The sequence below is a fragment of the Saimiri boliviensis genome, chromosome 1, assembly GCF_048565385.1.
Source record: "Saimiri boliviensis isolate mSaiBol1 chromosome 1, mSaiBol1.pri, whole genome shotgun sequence".
NCBI classification, from domain to species: domain Eukaryota; kingdom Metazoa; phylum Chordata; class Mammalia; order Primates; family Cebidae; genus Saimiri; species Saimiri boliviensis.
Window position 1 is genome coordinate 3,293,245 of NC_133449.1, and position 18,117 is coordinate 3,311,361.

Sequence of the window (18,117 nt, forward strand, 5' to 3'; positions counted from 1 at the left end):
CTGAGTTCTGCTAGAATTCTAGCCTCGGATCTAAGGGGCCAGGTACAGCTTGGGCCACGGCTCCAGAGGGCACAAGCCATGAACCCTGGTGGCATCCATGTGTTATTAAACCTGTGAATGCACAGAGTGCAAGGGTTGAGACTTGGGATTCTCCACCTGTGGGGATTCACTCAAGACGGTGGCAAAAATATTAAAGGAAAAGTATTGGAGATAGCTTTAAGGAATAATCACAAACCTCCTTGGAAGGCCAAGAAGTTGCATCTTTTCAGCAGAAGTTTCAGCTGAAGGCAGCCTAAATCCACCTTACATTTTGTTAATAACAATAGCAAATAGCTAGAGTATGTACGGGAGTTTATCTGAATAACCTGTTTATTCCTGTAGTCTTAAAACTCATTTTTGAGCCTGATGGCCCTCTCAGGGGGAGGTCGGCCAGGGAGATTATCCCCTCATAGTGCCTGTTTTAGGCCTCGCCTTGGAACCTGTCTTTTAATCTTTAACCTCTAGTGGTGTTGACTCAGAGCTTTTGTCATTAAATGTGTGCTAAATAAAGGCCAGTGAGGCCAGCGTGTCAGGGCCAGCAGTCGCAACTGTTTACAGCACTCTCCATGGAGTCTGTAAGTGGCCCAGATACTTGGTCAGACTGGCAAAGCCTAATATCTGTGTGTCAGTGTGCTTTATTCATCTGATGTTGGGTCAAAGTCTGCAGGACAGACCCCCACAGGTAGTGACCCTGTCATCCACCTCGATTTCAAAGGATGTCTGGAAAAACCTGGGGGTCTAGGCAAAAGTCTGCTGCAAGGTAGAAGCCCTCATGGAGAAGCTCTCCTAGGACAATGCAGAGGGAAAACGTGGGGTTGAAGCCCCCACACAAAGTCCTCACTGGGACACTGCCTAGGAGCTGTGGGAAGACAGCCACCATCCTCCAGACCCAAGAATGGCAGATCCAACGGCAGCTTGCACTCTGCACCTGCAAAAGCTGTAGGCACTAAAAGCCAGCCCACGAGAGCACCCTCAGGAGCCCTGCAACGCCACAGGGGCAGAGCTGCATAAGGCCTTGGGAGCCCACTCCTTGCACCAATGTGCCTTAGATGTGAGACATGGAGTCAAAGGAGATTATTTTGTAGCTTTAAGATTTAGTGGCTGCCCTGCTGAGTTGTAAACTTTCATGAGTCCTGTAGCTCCTCTCTTTTGGCCAATTTCTCCCTTTTGGAAAAAGAATGTTTACCTAGTGCCTTTACCCGCTTTGTATCTTGGGAGTAACTAAGTTGTTTTGATTTTACAGGCTCATAGGTAAAAGGAGATGAGTATCAGATGAGACTTTGGACTTTGAACTCTTTGGACTTTTGAGTTAATCCTAGAACAAGTTAAGACTTTGGGGGACTATTGGGAAGAGATTATTGTATTTTGAAACGCAAGAAGGGCATGGGATTTGGGAGGGGCCAGGGGCAGAATAATACAGTTTAGATTTGTGTCTCCACCCAATTTCATATTGAAATGTAATCCCCAGTACTGCAGGTGGGACCTGGTAGGAGGTGACTGGATTGTGAGGGTGGATTTCTCATGAATGGCTTACACTATCTTCTTGGTGCTATCCTCACTACAGTGAGTAACTTCTTGTGAGATCGGCTGTTTAAAACATTATGGCACCTTGCTCTCTCTCTCTCTTGTTTCCACACCTGTTATGTAAAATGCCTGCTCCCACTTTGCCTTCTGCCATGACTGTAAGTTTCCTGAAGCCTTCCCAGAAGTAGATGGTGGTGCCAGGAAGCAGATGCTTCCTATAAATCCTGCAGAACCATGAGCGAATTAAACCTCTTATAAATTACACAGTTTCAGGTATTTCTTTATAGCAATGCAAGAATGGTCTCATATAGACACTAAAAGAAAATACTGTGTTTATTAGTAGTGAATATCATGATTCCCCCTTTCCAATTAATACAGGGCTCCCTTACCTTTTCTTCATAATTAGGTAGTGTATCTTTGCATATGGTTATGATGTCCATCCAGGAGTAGTTCCTCTCTCTTCGGATCTTTTCTAATTCTGGATCATTCTCATATTTGTCAGCATCCAGCTAAAAGAGTTAAGCCACCACAAACAAGAGCTCAGAATAATAAGGAGATGTAGAAACGTTCTCTTTCTGGATCTCCAACGTGATTTTATACTTCAAATTTATCATTTGTTATTTTTTCAACCCTAAACCAACTCTCCTCACCTCTTCTCTCTATTTAATGGATTTTCCATTCTCCAAAACGCCAGCTCTACATAACAGAATTCTGTTTGCTTTCTGCCTCCCTTCTCTGCAACAGTCCATCCCAGGCGATTCTTTTTCCCATTTTTGAGATGACAGTCTCGCCACCTCCAGCCTGTCTGACCTATCCACAGGTCCCTCACTGTGCCGTTTCTCTGCCACCATCTCACTCATTTCACTGGCCCTCGATGGCATCTCTTTGGTGGGTTTGTTTCCATGAGCCAAAACACTGCATGTCCTCCCAGCCTGCAAGTGAAACTCAAGTGAATTGCGCTGGAATGAGACACCTTCATCATCTGGCCCCAGCTGACTTTTCTATCTGGTCTTTGTCCCCTACGTTTTAAAGAAGTCTACATTCTAAACCAAAGAGGAGGATTGGCTATCTTAAAAATATTTGATATTTCACATCCCACACCCTTGCTCATGGCAGCTTTCTATGCCTAAAATTCCCAATCAACATTTTCATTTTCATTTATCACAATCCTTTCTCTATTTTTTAAGGTTTAATTTTTACTGTTCCTTCCCATGAAGCATTTTCCTGATGAAGCCCCTGACAGAATTAGTCTGAACTCTTACTTAAAACTACTGGCAGTGAATTTAGAATTTAGCATACTTTATGTTTTGCAATTAACTGCACATTATATCATCACTACTTACTGAACAACAAACTCCAGAATATCTCAAAGTGCTAGTCACTGATACGTGATTTGCTACAATGATAACTCTAAAAAATTAGCATATTCACTGCATGATATGCTTAGTACTATTTGCTATAGTCTGACCATGTCCCCCAAATTTTTATGTTGAAACCTAATCCCAATGTGATAGTATTAAGGGGTGGGACCTTTAGGATGTGATTAAGTCATGACGGCTAGCCTTCATTTTTTTCTTTTGAGATGAGTCTCCTTTGTCACCCAGGCTGGAGTGCAGTGGTGTGATCTCAGCTCACTGCAACTTCTGCCTCTTGGGTTCAAGCAATTCTCTTGCCTCAGCCTCCTGAGTAGCTGGGATTACAGGCGTGTGCCACCATGCCCAGCTAATTTTTGTATGTTTAGTAGGGATGGGTTTTACCATGTTGGTCAGGCTGGTCTCAAACCCCTGACCTTATGATCCACCCATCTTGGCCTCCCAAAGTGCTAGGATTACAGGTGTGAGCTACCACACCCAGACACAAGCCCTCATTTATAGGATTGGGGCCTTATAAGAGAGATGGAGCTGGGTACAGTGGCTGGCCCACATTATATATACATTATGTATATATACATTACATACGTACATTACGTGTGTGTGTGTGTGTGTGTGTGTGTGTGTATGTAATGAGGTCTCACTATGTCACTATGTTGCCCAGTCTAGTCTCAAACTTCTGGCTTCAGGCAATTTGCCCACCTTGGCCCACCAAAGTGCTAGAACGACAGAAGCCACTGTGCCTGGCCTAGTAGAGGTCATTGTTTTGGATTGAGCCCCTGTACTAGCCTCCAAGATGACACTAAACCAAAATAGAGCCACTCATGCCATATGCCACATGATCAAACTAAAACTTTAAAGAAGGCAGATCTCAAACAGATCAGCTGTTCCTGACATCAGAAGATTCCAGTCTTCCTGAGTCAGCATAAATAAGGAATTTGCAGCCGGGCACAGTACTCACGCCTGTAATCCCAGCACTTTGGAAGACTGAGGCCAACGGATCACAAGGTCAGGAGTTCGAGACCAGCATGGCCAATATGGTGAAACTTCATCTCTACTAAAAATACAAAAATTAGCCTGGCATAGTGGCAGGTGCCTGTAGTCCCAGCTACTCGGGAGGCTGAGCCAGGAGAATTGCTTGAACCTGGGAGGCGGAGGTTGCGGTGCACTGAGATCACGCCACTGCACTCCGGCCTGGGCAACAGAGCGAGACGCCCATCTAAAAAAAAAATTAAAAAATAAGGAGGCCAGGCGTGGTGGCTCAAGCCTGTAATCCCAGCACTTTGGTAGGCCGAGGCGGGTGGATCACGAGGTCGAGAGATCGAGACCATCCTGGTCAACATGGTGAAACCCCGTCTCTACTAAAAATACAAAAAACTAGCTGGGCATGGTGGCGCGTGCCTGTAATCCCAGCTACTTAGGAGGCCGAGACAGGAGAATTGCCTGAGCCCAGGAGGCGGAGGTTGCGGTGAGCCGAGATCGCGCCATTGCACTCCAGCCTGGGTAACAAGAGCGAAACTCCGTCTCAAAAAAAAAAAAAAAAAATAAGGAAGTCGATTGGGCTTTAATCCTTAGAAAAGAAGTGACTTTATGTTAATCATCAGCTTTTCTCCATTTTGTTCTGTTTCTTTATTGTCACCGTGCAAGACCCATTGGAACGCTCACTCTATTTTGTAGAATCGAGCTGCCCTATTCACAAATCAAGAATAAAAGCCAATTAGGTCTCTGACTAAATTTGTTGCAATTTTGTCCTTTAACATCACTGATGCAGAATGAATATTAAGAAAGCATATAGGCCGGGAGCAGTGGCTCATGCCTGTAATCTCAGCACTTTCAGAGTCCAAGGAGGAAGGATCGCCTGAGATAGGGAGTTTAAGACCCGCCTGACCAACATGGAGAAACCCGGTTTCTACTAAAAATACAAAATTAGCCAGGCGTGGTGGCACAACCATGTAATTCCAGCTACTCAGGAGGCTGAGGCAGGAGAATTGCTTGAACTCAGGAGGCAGAGGTTGCCATGAGCTGAGATTGTGTCATTGCATTCCAGCCTGGGCCTCAAGAGCAAAACTCCGTCTGAACGAACGAGAGATAGAGAGAGAGAGAGAGAGAGAGAGAGAAGGAAAAACTATGTTTGAGCCCAAGTAATAATCTAAAAGATGCCTATTTAAATAAATCTTGTTTTATTCTTTGAATACATTCAGAAGTTGACCTGTAATTGCGTTCTTGTTCTTAAAACCGTCAAATGCACAATGAAACTCCCCAAGCGTATTAATCTGAACCCTCTGGTTGTTTGGATTGTGGATAAATTAGACATTATAAGCCAAAACTTATTTTCCTCTTATTAATGGAAAACTATAAACCACTTGATTCCTTTGAACATAGTACCCTCCAGCAAGGTAGGTGTTAAATCTTATCCTGGGAAAAAGCAAATACTATGTAAACATTAACATGCTCGCCCTGCTTGGCATTGCTATGCCAGTTGTCACTTCCCTCTTCTGTTACGTAGGATGGAACAAGATGATCTCCAAATATATTATGCTGGAATATTCTATAATCCTTTATCCAGGGAAAAAGTGTGGTGCCAGGGTAAGCCTGTGTATTTCATTGAAATCACAAGATGCAGATTAGATCCAGTCACCCTCAGCCTATCCCTGAGGCTCCCCGGCCCTCTCCTCTGCAGTAAACCTTTGCACCGCAAAGCCATTTGCAATTAAACAAGGTGAACCGATCAGGGCCAGTGGGGTGCAAGCAATGGGGCACCAGTGCAAAGCCCAGCCATGCCTTGCAAAGGTAGAGCCACAGAGCCAGGGCCGACACCGGCGCCGGCCGGGATGCCAGCCAGCTCCACCAACCTCGGGAACCGTCCCCACCCCACCCGGCGCGAAGCCCCAGACACCCCCGACAGAACTGAAAAGCGTCGCTAACGCCCACCAGCCCCGCTGCTGAGCATGCGCAGCACACCTCGGGCCCCGGGAGCCCACGCCTTAGACCCCGCTGCTGAGCATGCGCAGCACACACCAGGCGCTGGGAGCTGACCGCGGACCCCTCAACGCCGCTGCTGAGCATGCGCAGCACGCCCAAGGCGCCCCAATGCTGAGCATGCGCATCCCACCCCAGGCACCGGGGCCAGGCACCGACCCCCATCCCCACTGCTGAGCATGCGCAGCGTAGCCGGCACGGGGCGCCTACCCCGCACCCCGAGGGGGCTGAGCTCCGTGGGGCGCTCGGGGGTCGGCGTCGCCTGCACGCTGTGCGAGCCCTGGGCCCGCGTACCTTCCAGTAGAGCACCCCGAGCCGCCGCAGCTGCTCCAGGCCCACCGGGCGGTCGGGATCCGGGCGGTGGGGTTGCCGCGGGTCGCCCGGGCCGTCGTCCATGTACCAGGCCTGCACCATGGCGCGCAGAGCGGGGGTTGCGTTCGAACCCGGGGGCCGAGCCTTCGTTTATAGGGAGGCGTGACGCGCCGCGGAGCCAGGATTGGGCAGCCGGGCGGAGGCAGGGCCGGCGCGGGGCAGGCCCGATGGGTCCGCTCTTCCTTCCGAGGCACAGGCATTCCAGCCCCGGCCCTGTCCTGGGCGCCCGGGGTCCTGCCTGAGGCCCGCGGGCCGGAGCCAGCGGTTTGCCAGACGCGCCGCGCGCGGTGACGCTCACTGCAGGCCTCGCACGTGCCTTGTGTGGGGGGCTGCGGTCTCCTGCCACCCTCAGAGCAATCTCCTGAGGCTAACGAGGTTAAATGTGTTTTCAGCAAGGAAGGCAAATGCAAAAAGGAAAAAAAAAAGAAGGGGAAAGAGTAAGGATTGTGTTAAGCGCAGGCAGCCCATGTGGGGCACAGGTGAGAGTTCACAGCCAGGACCCCAGGCAGTATTGGACCTGGTCCCCCACCTCCCCACTCTCCAGACTTTCGCAGTGTCGCAGTCTGTAATGCTCTCCTGTAATTTTTTTTTTTTTTTTTTGGAATTTTTTGGTTTTATTTTATTTTGCTTTGTTTAGTACAAAGTGTAGGTCAGGTTCCCTGGGAAACATTCTGAGATGGGGATTTGTGGGCAGGAGGAATTTTTTTTCTTTTTTTATTGCATTTTAGGTTTGGGGGTACATGTGAAGAACGTGCAAGATTGTTGCATAGGTACACACATGGCAGTGTGGTTTGCTGCCTTCCTCCCCATCACCTGCATCTATCATTTCTGCCCATGCTATCTCTCCCCAACTCCCCACCCCACGCTGTCCCTCCCCTATCCGACCCTCGACGGACCCCAGTGTGTGATGCTCCCCTCTCTGTGTCCATGTGTTCTCATTGTTCAGCACCCGCCTGTGCGTGGGAACATGCGGTGTTGATTTTTGTTTTTCTGCTCTTGTGTCAGTTAATTTTTTAAACGCCCCTCTTTTTCCTTTTTTCATTGTTTCTCTCTTCCCCATACACTGTAATATGCTGGTCCCAGAATAAAAACAAGCTTCGCCTTCCCCATTCTGAATTTTTGAATGTAGCTAATCAAATCCAGTCACTTGCCATCCTAGATGTTTTTTCAAACCAGCCAGCTAAAGGATCAGACCATCTCAGCCATGCCCTCAGTCTCTTTAATACATAATAACGCAGACAGGATTTAAACAAGACGGCTGGAAGAGCACAACCCCAAAGCATGCAATTGACTCTTGAACTTCCAGAAATACTGCTCGGAAAATACAACACTTATTTCATTTCCGTTCCCTTGCTCTAGTGACTTTGCAAATGCATCCTCGTTAGAGAGCTGACCCCTCCACCTCTTCACTTGACCCGTTTCTACTCATCCTTCAAGACCGCACCTTAGAGGTCGGCCCATTTTTCTGCTGCACTCATGACAAAGATCCGTGCAAGTCTAATGGCAATCTCGCACCTTGCATTCTCTCCTTAACCCACTGCAATGAGGCTGTGCTTCTCACCAGTGGAGAACTGCCAGATCCAATTATGGCACTTCTGTTCTTACCAGCAGCATTCATGACAGTTGCCCATGCCCTTCTTGAAACATTTTCTCAGCTGGGTGTGGTGGCTCACTCCTGTAATCCCAGCATTTTGGGAGGCCAAGGCGGGCAGATCACGAGGTCAGGAGTTCAAGACCAGCCTGACCAACATGGTGAAACCCTGTCTCTCCTAAAAATACAAAAATTAGCCAGGCGTGGTGGCGCACACCTCTAATCCCAGCTACTCGAAAGGCGGAGACAGGGGAATCATTTGAACCCGGGAGGCAGAGGTTGCAGCGAGCCAAGATAGCACCACTGCACTTCAGCCTGGGCAACAGAGTGAGAGTCCGTCTCAAAAAGAAAAAAAGTAAAGAAAAAGAAAAATTTTCTAGTTTCGTTCATGAGGGCATCCTGGCTGCTTCCTCCCAGGCCCCTCCTAGCTGCTGCTTCTCAGACTCTCCTCGTGATGTTCCTGTCCACGCGCTCCAGGCAACCTTCGGTGATGTCGCTTACTCCTACAGCCACATCTCTAACCTGGACCTCGTTCCAGAACCTCAGGCTTCAGTAACATGGCCAAAACAACTGATTCCCCCCACACACGCAAACGTGCTTCTCCCTAGCCTTTCCTATCTCCAACAGCAGCAGCACTGACTGCCCAATGACCACATAAAATAATCTAGGTGTACTCTCAGTTTCTCTTGCCCTCACCCTAAACATCCAGTCCAATCTGTGAGCAAGTCATGTCACTTTGAACTTCAAAACACGCCGCAAACCCATTCACTTCTCTCCATCCCCACTCTTTCTGCCATCTTTTCTTGCCTAATGGAATTGACTACTGAAATTGCCCCCCACCACTTCCATTTTTGCCCCAGTGCAATCTATTTGATACAGAGCACCCAGAGTGACCTTTTAAAAATAGGACCCAGATGCCAGGCACAGTGGCTCATGCCTGTAATTCCAGCACTTTGGGAGCCTAAAGAGGGCAGATTGCTTGAGCCAGGAGTTTAAGACCAGCCAAGGCAACGTGGTGAAACCCTGTCTCTACTAAAAATACAAGGGGCCGTGGTGGTGTGGACCTCTACTCCCAGCTACTCTGCAGGCTGAGACAGGAGGGTCGCTTGAGCCTGGATTCTGAAGTTGTAGTGAGTCAAGATTGTACTACTGCACTCTAGCATAGGTGACAGAGCAAGACTCAGTCTCAGAAAAAAAAAAAAAAAAAAAAAAAAGGAACCCAGTCAAGCCCCTTCTGTGCTTCAGCCGTCCCTTCTGTAGCTGCCTGACCACCTCCCAGCCCGTCGCCCTTCCATCTTGTTCTCTGCCCTCCGGACACTTCGGCCTTCCGGTGTCTTTGAGTCGTAAGTTCCGCTTTCCTTTGGACCCTTCGACCATGCAGTTTTTCCACCTAAAATGCCCTTCCTCCGAGTACTTTTTTCCTGGACAAAATTCTAATTTCAGCTTAATTATTCCTGTCTCAGAGAGGCCTCTCTGACCACTCCCGAGACAACCAGGTGAGCCCTCCCCATTAAACACTCTCACGTTGCTAGTTAGAGTCTGTAAGGACATACTGACTTGTCTTTTCACCGTAGGACTGCCAACCCCATGTGTTGTTTGGTGCTTGCTCAGTAAATGAATTTGTCTGTATTGCTGAGTGCTGCCTATACCTTGAGGTCAGAGAAAGTGTCTTATTAGTCCCTTCAGTGCTTGGTACATAGTAGACAATTTTTTTTTTTAAGTTTGTTGAATGAAAATGAAGAGATAGGATGAGGAACACTCCAAATAGTCTTGACTAGCTACCGTAATTGCACCGCCATCTCACATCTAATGCTGCTCATTCCCTAGAAAATAATAACAGTAGGCCGGGTGCGGTGGCTGACACCTATAATCCCAGCACTTTGGGAGGCCGAGGCGGGTGGATCACGAGGTCAAGAGATCGAGACCATCCTGGTCAACATGGTTGAAACCCCGTCTCTACTAAAAATACAAAAATTAGCTGGGCATGGTGGCGCGTGCCTGTAATCCCAGCTATTCAGGAGGCTGAGGCAGGAGAATTGCTTGAACCCAGGAGGCAGAGGTTGCAGTGAGCCAGGATCATGCCATTGCACTCCAGCCTGGGTAACGAGAGCGAAACTCCATCTCAAAAAAAAAAAAAAAAATAGTAACAGTAGCCTCGGTGCAGTGGCTCATACCTGTAATCCCAGCACTTTGGGAAGCCAAAGTGGGAGGATCACTTGAGACCAGGAGTTCCAGACATGTCTGGGCAACACAGCAAGACCCCCCTCTCTACAAAAAAAATTATATTAAAACAAAAAGAAAACAGTAGTTCTAACAATAATAATAGCAAGGTATGCTGGGTAATATTTTAAAGATTTGATGCATATTATTCTGTTTGCTTCTCGTGATTATGCTATGAAGGTGGTATGATTTATTATTCACATTTTAAAGATGAGACATGGGAGGCTGAGGCAGAAGTTTCAGCCCAGACGTTTGAGACCAGTCTGGGCAACATAGCAGGACGTCATGTCATTTAAAAACAAATGAGACAACTAGGACACAGAACGCTTAGGAAACTGTGGTCACACAGCCAGAAACGACAAAGCTGGTACTGCGCTCAGGGAGCCTAGTGCAATAGTCTATACACATACCTGCTACAATCTAGTACAAGCAGTGATGATACAGTTTCATCCCGTCATAGAATGAACTTCATCTTGAAATTGGAAGGCCACTTCCAGTTCCCCGCCACCCCAGGCCGTAGCAGCACACACAGTGGTCATCTACCACCTGTCAGCCTCTGTCTTCGGTAGATGGCCTTTTTTCCCGTTAGGTATGGGGGAAACAGTTTTATGCCATAAAAAACAAGCATGCTTTAGAAGAGCAAGGTGATCGAGAGGCCCTGAAGAACTGCCGAGGCAGCCCAGCACTTGCTCCTGGCAGCAGTTCAAGCGGCAGAATCGGATGAGAACAGCGCTCGATATTTCACACAGACATTGCCAGCCCAGGGAGTTACTCCTTTGAAGGAGAATCTTTGGAACTTGAACTGTCTCTTCCAGAAGAATAGCCAGCAGCAGCAGCCCAAAAATATGTTTTATGACCAGAATTTATCACCCCAGTGTAAGAAGCTTGGGAAGAATCTGTTGAGATGTTTTGGAAGGCAGATGGTCGCCGTCACCTCAGACCTGAGCAGACTGTTACCATCTGGGTTTTGTGACGTGCTCTCAGCCCAGGGGCGCATTAACAACCCACATATAACAACCCACATAGGGATACAGCAGAGCCACGGAAGACCAGGCAAATCCAAGCTGCTGGAATGTGGAACGCAGAGAAGGAACTGTAGACAGGTACGGCAGGTTTTCTCTGAAAAAGGTCAGAGAGCAAACAGTTTAGGTTTTGTGAGGCAGCAGTCAAAACTGAGGACGGTATGTAGGTCCTTACACAACAACCACACGAAAGTGTAAAATCCATTCTTAGTTCATGGAGCATACAAATGGGCAGCAGACTGAATCTGGCTCACAGCCTGGAGTTTGCCCGTGCCTGCAATAATTAATAATCGTATTAATAAGCGTTAATTTTTATCTGATGATCAAGTCTACTTTACCTCCGGCCAGTGGAGAGAACTGCCAGGAGTCTGGGATGTTTACCCTCCTTGCAAGCTAAGAAGTTAGCCTGTCCCAGATTCGTGGGTGTTAACAGAAGATGTGAGATTCCTGGCTCAGGGACAAAGCACGACCAGTCACTCGGCTCAACAGTGGTAGCTGGGGCCACAGGGTCCGCATTTCTGCACAGGCTCAAGAACCCCAGTCCCCGGCAGAGGACTTGAAGAGGGATGGTACCTGCATTCTCTGCGGGTGGCATTATAGGGGAGGAACTTTCTTGGGAGAACCAAAATATTTCCCACCAGATAACTGGTCATACTCAGCTATTTGGCAGAAATGCTTCCTGTGTACCTCCCAATTTGTCAGAGACTGTTAAAAAGATGTCTACTCAAAGGTCGAAATTTAATAAAACCAGTCATTTTTACGGCTTCATTAAAGACATTCTTAAGAGAAGCTTATTTTATTTTTTTGTTTTTGTCATTTGAGTGCAGGTGTGTGAAAAACACAGTGACCGCTGGCACCGTGTGTCCCACGGCGCGGCTCTCCTGGGCACGCACAGCCAAGCCCGGCACTGACTCTACAGCACGAGTGCGTGCTCCACACAGAGAAGAGGGCACGCGCCACCCTGGCATTGTCAGAAAAGTAGTTTTGACTTGAGATGTCCCTATACTGTAAGAACCACAGCTCTCATCTTTCTCGTTCAGGGTACTTTAGGTTGCAGGTGACAGAAATCCAACAAGTTACCTATGCAAACAAACCGAACAAAGATATGCTGGCTCACAAAACCGAGAAAGGTTAGAGGGGAACAGTGCTCCGACAGTTCTGTCCCTGCCTCTTTGTCTCTGTCTTCTCTGTATGTGTCTCTCTCTCTTTGCTTAGCTTTTCTTCTCTTCTCTCCCTCTCTCCCCCTTTGCTCCCTCCTGCTGTCTCTCTCTCTTCCTCCCTCTGTCTCTCCTTCTCTCTTTCTCTCTCTCCTCCATATCTCTACCGTCTTTCCTCTGTGCATTGGCTGAATACCCAGCTACTAAAAGGAGCTCTCTGCAGAGGTCGGGAAACAGCCGCCAGTAGCTCTAAGACTGCACTTGCTTGTAAGTCAAGGAAAAAGAGCTCTCTTATGTAACGACTGGCTAGCCGGTCTCGTGGGAGATTCCAGACTGCCCAGCCTCTTAGATCTCTGTGGGAGCCCGAGGTGCAGGCTCCCCTACCCTGGGCCTGGCCAGGTGCCCAGCCTGGGAGGTGCTCTGCCTGGCAGCCTCTCAGCCCTGAGAGCAGTTAGGAAGACGGGTTGTAGAAGGGCAGCCCAACAGGCCAGATGTCCATGGCAAATACTAAGCTGCCAAGGTGTCCAGCTGATGAGTGTTTCTAACAGCTTGCAAATGAAAGAGGTGAGCTGCTCTCAATGCCTTCAGGTCTCACAGGCTCCCGGCTGTTCCCTGCTGAACCCAGCCTGAGTGCCGCCAGGGCCAGCTCGATCCGGTGGAGGAGCCCAACTGACTAATATCTTCTAAATGGAGCAGCCTGGAGGGCTTGCTGGGAAATAGAGGAAATGGTGAGGGAGCGGGGGCATAATCAATAATGGAAGAGGGGTGATGGCTGGAAGCTGCTGAGGAGCACCTGGGTCAAGAGGTTGTTTCCGGAGCATTTGACAGCTAACAGCTGCCATGTAGTCTGTCTGCAGTGAAAGCAAGGGTCCCTCTGTAAATAAGCCTGGGGTCAACAATAAGACCTGAAATGACAGCCAGTGAGACTGTCCCAGACCCTACAAGTCAAGGAAGGCTGGCAGGACCACAGAGGACACCTTGAGTGACAGGAGACTGTAACAGATTCCTGTATCAGAGTCAAGCCTCATACTGCACCTGAAAAAAAAAAAAAAAAAAAAAAAAAAAACACTTAAAGAATATCCTTCCAAATTCAGTTAGCAAATCTTGACTGTTATTGAAGGTAGGTGACAGAGGTGTTTGTGCAGTCATCAAACCATTCTCTTGTGTATTTCAAATTTTTTGAAAATTTCCAATTTTTAAAAAAGTTATATAATCTATAGGCCGGGTGCTGTGAGTCAAGCCTGTAATCCCAGCACTTTGGGAGGCTGAGGTGGGTGGATCACCTGACGTCAGGAGTTCGAGAACAGCCTGGCCAACATGGTGAAACCCCGTCTCTACTAGAAATACAAACATGAGCTGAGCATGGTGGTGGGTGCCTGTAACCCCAGCTACTCGGGAGGCTGAGGCAGGAGGATCGCTTGAACCTGGGAGGCAGAGGTTGCAGTGAGCCAAGATCGTGTCATTGTACTCCAGCCTGGGTGACAGAGCAAGACTCTGTCTCAAAAAATAATAATAAAATAAATTAAAAAGTTATGTTACTCATAAATGAAGAAGCAACCCATCTGTGCATGTAAATTTTCTTAATTGAAGAAAGGGAGTGTGGGCATGGATTTCTTCACAAAGAAGCGGCAGTCAGAAACAGCTGCCTGGAGGCCACAGTCAGCAAAATTTTGTTGAAACTAATTAAAAGGGAAACATTTCTCTTGCTCTTCATACAGCTCTGAAGTAAAGATGGAGGTTTTTTCCTGGGAGAAAATGCAGGCTGATTGATAGCATTTCAGTGAATGACGCCAGACCCCTGTGCCCCAGGATGGAGTCTAAACACATGTCCCCCCCTGGGGTATCTCATTCTGCACTTGTCATCATCTTCAAGGTCACACTGTCCCCAAAACACTCCAGTAAGATGTCTCCGAAAATGTGTCTTGCTTCACTTAAGTTGTGAGATGATTAGCAAAAAGGGTTTTGAGGTTTAAAAAAATGTGAGCAAACTCCACGCCTACTAGCTCCGTCCTGGACAGCGGGAAGGCTTGTGATGAAGACACTGTTTCAGATAACACAACTGTTGGCTCTTTTGGGAGAGGCATCTACTGACTCCGAAAATGTCCCACAGAACATTCTTTGGTGAATGTTGGGAGCTGGGGAGGCCCAGGCAGGGAAGCAGAAACCCAAGAAGGCCGAACAACTGAGTCGGTTTAGGAATCCGGGAGGAGGCTCCACACCCATGGCTTAGTCCTCCTGGGCGGGCTGGCAGTGTGGGCTCCACACACCCTGACCCAGCAGAGTGGGTCCTGACACACAGGGAGAGCGCAGGGCTCAGAGGCACCCCGCCCACCCAGCCTGCACCTCTCCCCCAGTCTGCAGTGTCCCCCAACACCCCGCAAAAGAGAAAAATCACACACAGGGAGAGAGCATGGGACATGGTGGGGAGCACAGTGCTGTGTGTGCGGAAGTTGGTGTGTGGTGTGTGTGTGTGTGTATGGTGTGTATGTGTGCTGTGTGAGGGGAGTGGTGTGTGTATGTGGTGTGGTATATGTTGTGTGGTGTGTGTGTGTATGGTGTGGTGTATGCATGGTATGTGAAGGGAGTGGTGTGTGTATGTGGTGTGGTGTGTGATGTGTGTGGTGTGGTGTGTGTGTGGTGTGTGAGGGGAGTGGTGTGTGTATGTGGTGTGGTGTGTGATGTGTGTCTGTGGTGTGGTATGTGGTGTGTGTGTATGTTGTGGTGTGTGTGCGGTGCATGCAATGCCTGGTGTGTGTGGTAAGTGTATAGTATGATGTGTGTCGAATGCATGTGGTGTGTGTATGGTGGGGTGTGTATGGTATGGTGTATTGTATGTGTTGTGTGGTATGTGTGGTGTATGGTGTGTATGGTGTATGTGATGTGGGTGTGGTGTACTGTGTCTAACCATGTGATGGTGTGTGTGGTGTGTTGTGTGTGGTCTGTGGTGTGTGTATAGTGTGTTGTGTGTATGGTGTGTGGTAAGGTGGGTGTGTGTGATGTGTGTGTGGTGTGTATGGTGTGGTGTGTGGTGTGTTGTATGTATATAGTGTGGTGTGTGGTGTGTGGGGTGTGTGATATGGTGTGTGATATTGTGTATAGTGTATGTATGGTATGTTGTGTGGCATGTTTATGCTATGGTGTGCTGTATGTGTGGCGTGTGGTGTGTATGTGGTGTGGTGTGTGTGTGGTGTGGTGTGTGTGGTGTGGTGTGTGTGTGTGTGGTGTGGTGTGTTGTGTGTGGTGCATTGTATGTGGTGTGTGTTGTGTGTTGTGTGGTGCATTGTATATGATGTGTGATGTGTGCTGTGTGTGTTGCATTGTATGTGGTGCGTGTTGTGTTGTGTGGTACATTGTATATGTTGTGTGGTGCATTGCATGTGGTGTGTGGTGTGTGTTGTGGTGTGCTATGTGGTGCGCTGTGTTGTGTGGTGTGGTGTGTGGTGCATTGTGTGTGGTGTGGGTATCCATGACCCAGCATTTCCTCCCTCCCCCTCTCCTGTGGGCTCAAGGACATCTAAGTAGGGTGTCCTTCCCTCTGTCTTGGTCAAAGCTTAGGGCAGATTCCGTGACAACCAGTCCTCTTTCACCATCTCTTCGCAGACATGTTTTCTCACTCCTGCCCGAAGAAGAGAGCACGGCAGGCCTTCCTCCCGCAGCAATTCAGGTAGGTTTGGAGGACCAGTGCACAGAGAGGTGGCAGGAAGGGACTCCCACTGCAAGCTACTCGTGGCAACAGCGCGGGCCGGGGGTCCCACCGAGGTCGTTGCTACTAATGAGCCCTCGCAGAGGCCCTTCTGAGGGGCGGCAACACTGCCATGTAGAAAGGACGTGTGTGCACTGAATCGGCAACGTGGTGGCCAAGGAGCTGTGGTTGAATGGTCCACAAATCTCCCAGAGCTTTGGAAAAAATTTAGGGCGCTGCATTGTGGGAAATGTTTGTTTATATAAAACCAGGTCACCTTTCACATTCTTTCCGGGTTTGATTCATTCTTTTGTTACCGGTAATCTCAACACAATGCCTGGCCAGCAGACTCTAAAACCGAACAAAAGGAAAACTCACAAAGGAAAGTGAGGAACTAACACCTGCAGGCAGACCCTCAGGCACACGGGAGGGTAGCAGGCTTCTGCTGAAGTTGGGTGTGAAGTTGGTAAGTTTGAAATTCAGTTTACTGATCAACTGAAATTCATATTGCAATTTTCTGTCCTTTTAGAAAGTCATATGATCTTCTGTGACTTTCCACTAGAAACTAGTGAGCTTCTTTTGCAAGGAAAAATTTGACAATAATGTTGAATTAGAGATGAATGAGCACATGAAGAAATAAGAAACCCATGACAGTGTTTTAGAAAACTAAAAATTGAATAAAGTTCTTTACAATCCAAGAACAAACCAATGCGGAGAAAGGTCACTGGATCCTTTTGTAAACACGGGCGTTGCTCTCTCAGGGTGGGAGCACTGGGCCATCACCCACACCATCCAAACCCGCATTAGACCGTGTCCAACCCTTTGCAGATACGCCTTGGAACTCTGATTCCTTGGCCCTCTGGGCAGCTGCACAGGGCCCGAGGTGGCCTGAGCCCCTGAACCAGGAGTGACTCTGCTCAGGGCTCCCGGGAGGGCCTACTGAGCTAAGCAGGACAGATGGCCACTGATGACGCACATGATGGGCAACAGCATCCAGATGCACAGTCCTGGTGTGGCCAAGGGTGCTGGCCACACCCCACTTTGGCAGCTGGCCCCAGAGCACAAGGCACCTTCAGGATCAGGGCCTGGGGCTGCTGGGAGCTTGAGGTCAAGGCAGAGGAAAGAGGAGGACAGCTCAGATGGGGGCTTTCGGAGATAGTTCGGTGGGTCTCTGGGGCCCGGCTCCAGGCAGCAGCCCAAAAGCTATGTTTTGGAGACCGTTTGAGGCTAAAATGCCCTTTTAGAGAGTAGTGAAGCAGTTGCAGGGTGAGTGATTGATAATGCATGTGTGTTTTGCAATGGACAGCTTCGATGCTATGAAAAAGTTCTTGATATGGAAATGCTCGAGTGGTTATAAAATCTGATTTCAACTTTACATTTGTCAATAAAAAGAAAGGAAGACGCTAGTGCAGAAAAGGCAAACAAAAAAAAAAAAAGAAAGGAAAGGCTATTTAACATTTTCATCTATTTTTGCGTATAAAGTTTCTTATTAACGGTGACTGTCAAGAATTTGAGGAGGCCGGGCGGGTGGCTCACACCTGTAATTCGAGTGCTTCGGGAGGCCAAGGCAGAACTATTGCATGGGCACAGGTGTGAAGACCACCAGCCTGGGCAACATGGTGAGACCCTGCCTTTACAAAAAAAAAAATTAAAAATTAGCTAGGTGCGGTGGTGCACACCTGTAGTTCCAACTACTCAAGAGGCTGAGGTGGGAGGACTGCTTGAGCCCAGGAGTTCAAGGCTGCAGTGAGCCATGATTACTTCACCTGATAGGAAAAGCTGTGTGTCCAGAAGCTGCTCATGAAATGTTCCGAAGAGCGTTTGTTTGGAGGTCCTACACAGGTTTCACGCTCACGGCCTCCCCTGACACTTGGCACTTTATTTTTGCTATAAGCACAGCTGCTGCAGCAGCCCAAATGCCCGGTTCACGCCCCTCCTGTGAGGCTGAAGCCGAACACTGAGACACAGGTGCCGGAGACGGAGAAATGCTCATTCCATTTGGCCCAAGCAAGAAGACAAGAGAGCAAGATTTCTCAAATCCGCCTTGACAAAGAGGTGAAGAGAGTTTTTACGCAGCTGGTGAGTCAGGAGGGGGTTTCAGGGAATGGAGGGAAAGTCTGCGTTTCTTCCATGTCGGCTAACACCTCCAGCAGCCAGACTT

At 48.5% G+C, this 18,117-nt stretch overlaps 1 protein-coding gene across 1 annotated transcript in view; it reads right to left on the minus strand.

The window, feature by feature from the left end:
• Positions 1-6,378, minus strand: part of ADI1 (acireductone dioxygenase 1) — a 31,741-nt gene extending 25,363 nt beyond the window's left edge. The window contains exons 1-2 of the mRNA XM_003939427.4: positions 6,207-6,378; positions 1,953-2,072 (exon numbers count right to left, since the gene is read on the minus strand). Of these exons, the coding sequence (XP_003939476.1) occupies positions 1,953-2,072; positions 6,207-6,326 (240 nt within the window). The 5' untranslated portion in view covers positions 6,327-6,378. The remainder of the gene's footprint in view (positions 1-1,952; positions 2,073-6,206) is intronic.
• Between the last annotated feature and the right edge of the window lie 11,739 nt (positions 6,379-18,117).